This window comes from Littorina saxatilis, linkage group LG14 (genome assembly GCF_037325665.1).
Source record: "Littorina saxatilis isolate snail1 linkage group LG14, US_GU_Lsax_2.0, whole genome shotgun sequence".
Classification (NCBI taxonomy): Eukaryota; Metazoa; Mollusca; class Gastropoda; order Littorinimorpha; family Littorinidae; genus Littorina; species Littorina saxatilis.
The window spans coordinates 1,504,692-1,507,191 of record NC_090258.1 but is presented as its reverse complement, the minus strand read 5'-3'; the positions used below and the strand labels follow the sequence as shown (position 1 = coordinate 1,507,191).

The 2,500-nt window shown below is 42.2% G+C and overlaps 2 protein-coding genes across 2 annotated transcripts in view; one reads left to right on the top strand and one right to left on the bottom strand.

The window, feature by feature from the left end:
- Nucleotides 1-2,500, top strand: part of LOC138946719 (glycerophosphocholine cholinephosphodiesterase ENPP6-like) — a 150,022-nt gene that overhangs the window by 92,655 nt on the left and 54,867 nt on the right. The window lies entirely within an intron of this gene.
- LOC138946720 (glycerophosphocholine cholinephosphodiesterase ENPP6-like) overlaps nucleotides 1-2,500 on the bottom strand; it is a gene marked incomplete at its 5' end in the record, with an annotated part of 30,946 nt that overhangs the window by 6,761 nt on the left and 21,685 nt on the right. Inside the window, 2 exon segments of the mRNA XM_070318124.1 lie at nucleotides 256-396; nucleotides 1,926-2,224. Coding sequence (XP_070174225.1) covers nucleotides 256-396; nucleotides 1,926-2,224 — 440 coding nt within the window.

Genomic DNA, 2,500 nt, shown 5'->3' with positions numbered 1-2,500 from the left:
CAGACAGACAGACAGACATACAGACAGACAGATGGATAGACAGAGAAAGAATTGGAAGAGAGTGAAAGCGACAGAGACGGAGTGAGATTCAGAGACAAAGAGAGATAGAGAAAGTAAACTGGAAAGACAGACAGAACCACAAATAAACAGACTGACAGACAGAATGCTGTGCTAACTAGGTATTTTTGTCCCCAGTTCCAGTGGCTCTTTGGGACACGAGGTGTTAACACGCTGAGAATAGACAGTCCAACTCACCCCCAAAATAAACCAACCCATATCCGCCACTGCCGTCAGTGGCGCCACGTAGCGCCCGTGCTTGTAGCGCCACCTGTCGGGGATTTCATGTCTGCGGTACACTGACAGGTTGGGGTGGAAATCCTTTAACTTGTTGTAAACCTGAAAACAATGAGACATGAGTATGAATCGTTTGGTGCCGCTTCTAAATTTCTAGTATGAAACTTAACGGAGATTAAGAAGGAATGGGAGAGAGAGAGGGGGGAGGGGGGGGGGGGGGGGGGTGTCATAACTACCGTCTTCTCAACAATTTAACATGTCACGATACCCTCTCTGATCGAACGTGTAAGTCACCAAAGATCTGTCTTGTTCATAGGATAACAGCATCCTTTTGCACACATTCAAACAGTCAATAGCTGGTTTTGTCTGGAGTTTTTTCTTCTCTTTTTTTCTTTTCTTCTTTTTTTCTGAATTTATTTTATCACTCACAGCTGTCAATCCGCGAAGCTAATTCAGCCTAAATTACAATGCTGCACAGGCAGAAATTCTGGTGGTTGATTTTTTTTGGCATGAATATTCAAGCCAATGCTTTCTGTGGTGATTTACGCGGTCTTTTGCACAGGAAGAAAGAGCGGAAGAGATTGGTTTGGCAATGGCCCACTGCGACCACAGTATGATCTCGTCCCGGAGAACAACTGCTGATGTGAGCATTTTACGCTGCATTTATACATTTACATATGAATGAAAGAATGAAATAAAGAAAGAAAGAAAGAAAAAAAGAAAGAAAGAAAGAAAGACAGGAGAAAGAATAACTGACAGAATGAATTAAAAGGATTGAAGAGAATGAACGAGGCATTAACTACAAAACAGAATATCTACAAAAGAAATGGACGTACGCGCACCTCATATAAACGACAAGAAAAGTAAGTGAGAGAACTGTACGCCTGGCACTTGACACAATAACAAGCGCTAAAATAAAAAAGCGAAGTTCTCCCCAAAAGAAGAGAAAATGGGTTAAGATCAATAGCAAATCGGATGAGACGAAAAACCGAGGTCCCTTCGTGTACACTACATTGGGGTGTGCACGTTAAAGATCCCACGATTGACAAAAGGGTCTTTCCTGGCAAAATTGTATAGGCATAGATAAAAAAAAAATGTCCACCAAAATACCCGTGTGACTTGGAATAATAGGCCGTGAAAGGTAGGATATGCGCCGAAATGGCTGCGATCTGCTGGTCGATGTGAATGCGTGATGTATTGTGTAAAAAATTCCATCTCACACGGCATAAATAGATCCCTGCGCCTTGAGTCCGAGTCTGGAGATACGCGCGCGATATAAGACTTCATATAACATAACAAATACAGACAAAGTATCGGGAATATCTCCTAAGTTTACTACATTCATACTTCAAACAGAGGGATGGTCTGAACTAACTATGGTGACAAAAACGATATTGGTGACAAAAATGACGACGACGATGATGATAATGATGATGATGATGATGATGATGATGATGATGATGATGATGATGACGACGACGACGACGACGACGACGACGACGACGACGATGATGATGATGATAAATGAATTATGTTACTGCTGATAGTAGCCTACAATCATGCAATGCCAATTGTTACAATGACCATCAAAACGACTTAAACCAACAGCCACATCGATCTGTCATAATCACCTCGTCTTCCTTGCCAGGTTTTGTGTAAATACTGGCCACAGCCACATCCGTCAACATGGAGTCATAATCAGAGTTCACTATGACGTCATTCAGGTCAATGATGCGGTTTCGATTGACTGACGTCATTCCGTGGTCAGAGACGATCATCAGGTTGACGTCACTCAAAGCGTACGTCGTTAAGCTCTCCGCAAGATAATCCATCATTGGATCAAGGTCACTGATAATCTGCATAAGTCGTTTGCTGCCTGGTCCGTATCTATGCCCCAGCGAGTCCGTTAATTCAAAATAAATTGCTGAAACAGACAGCGATCATAATTAGGTCAAGGACGTTGATGACTGCCCTTCCCGAACGTATTCCTAATAGTAACTGAGTACTGGTACTTCATTATTTCTCTTCATGCATAAATAGTGTCATCTTATGTTGTACTTGAGTTTAAACCCGTCCGTGAATGCTATGGGGACACAGTTGGTTGTGGTCTTGGCGATCGCATGATAATGCTTCGTCGCGATATAACCTTCGTGGTTGAAAACGACGTTAAACACCAAATAAAGAAAGAAAGATGATAATGCTTTCA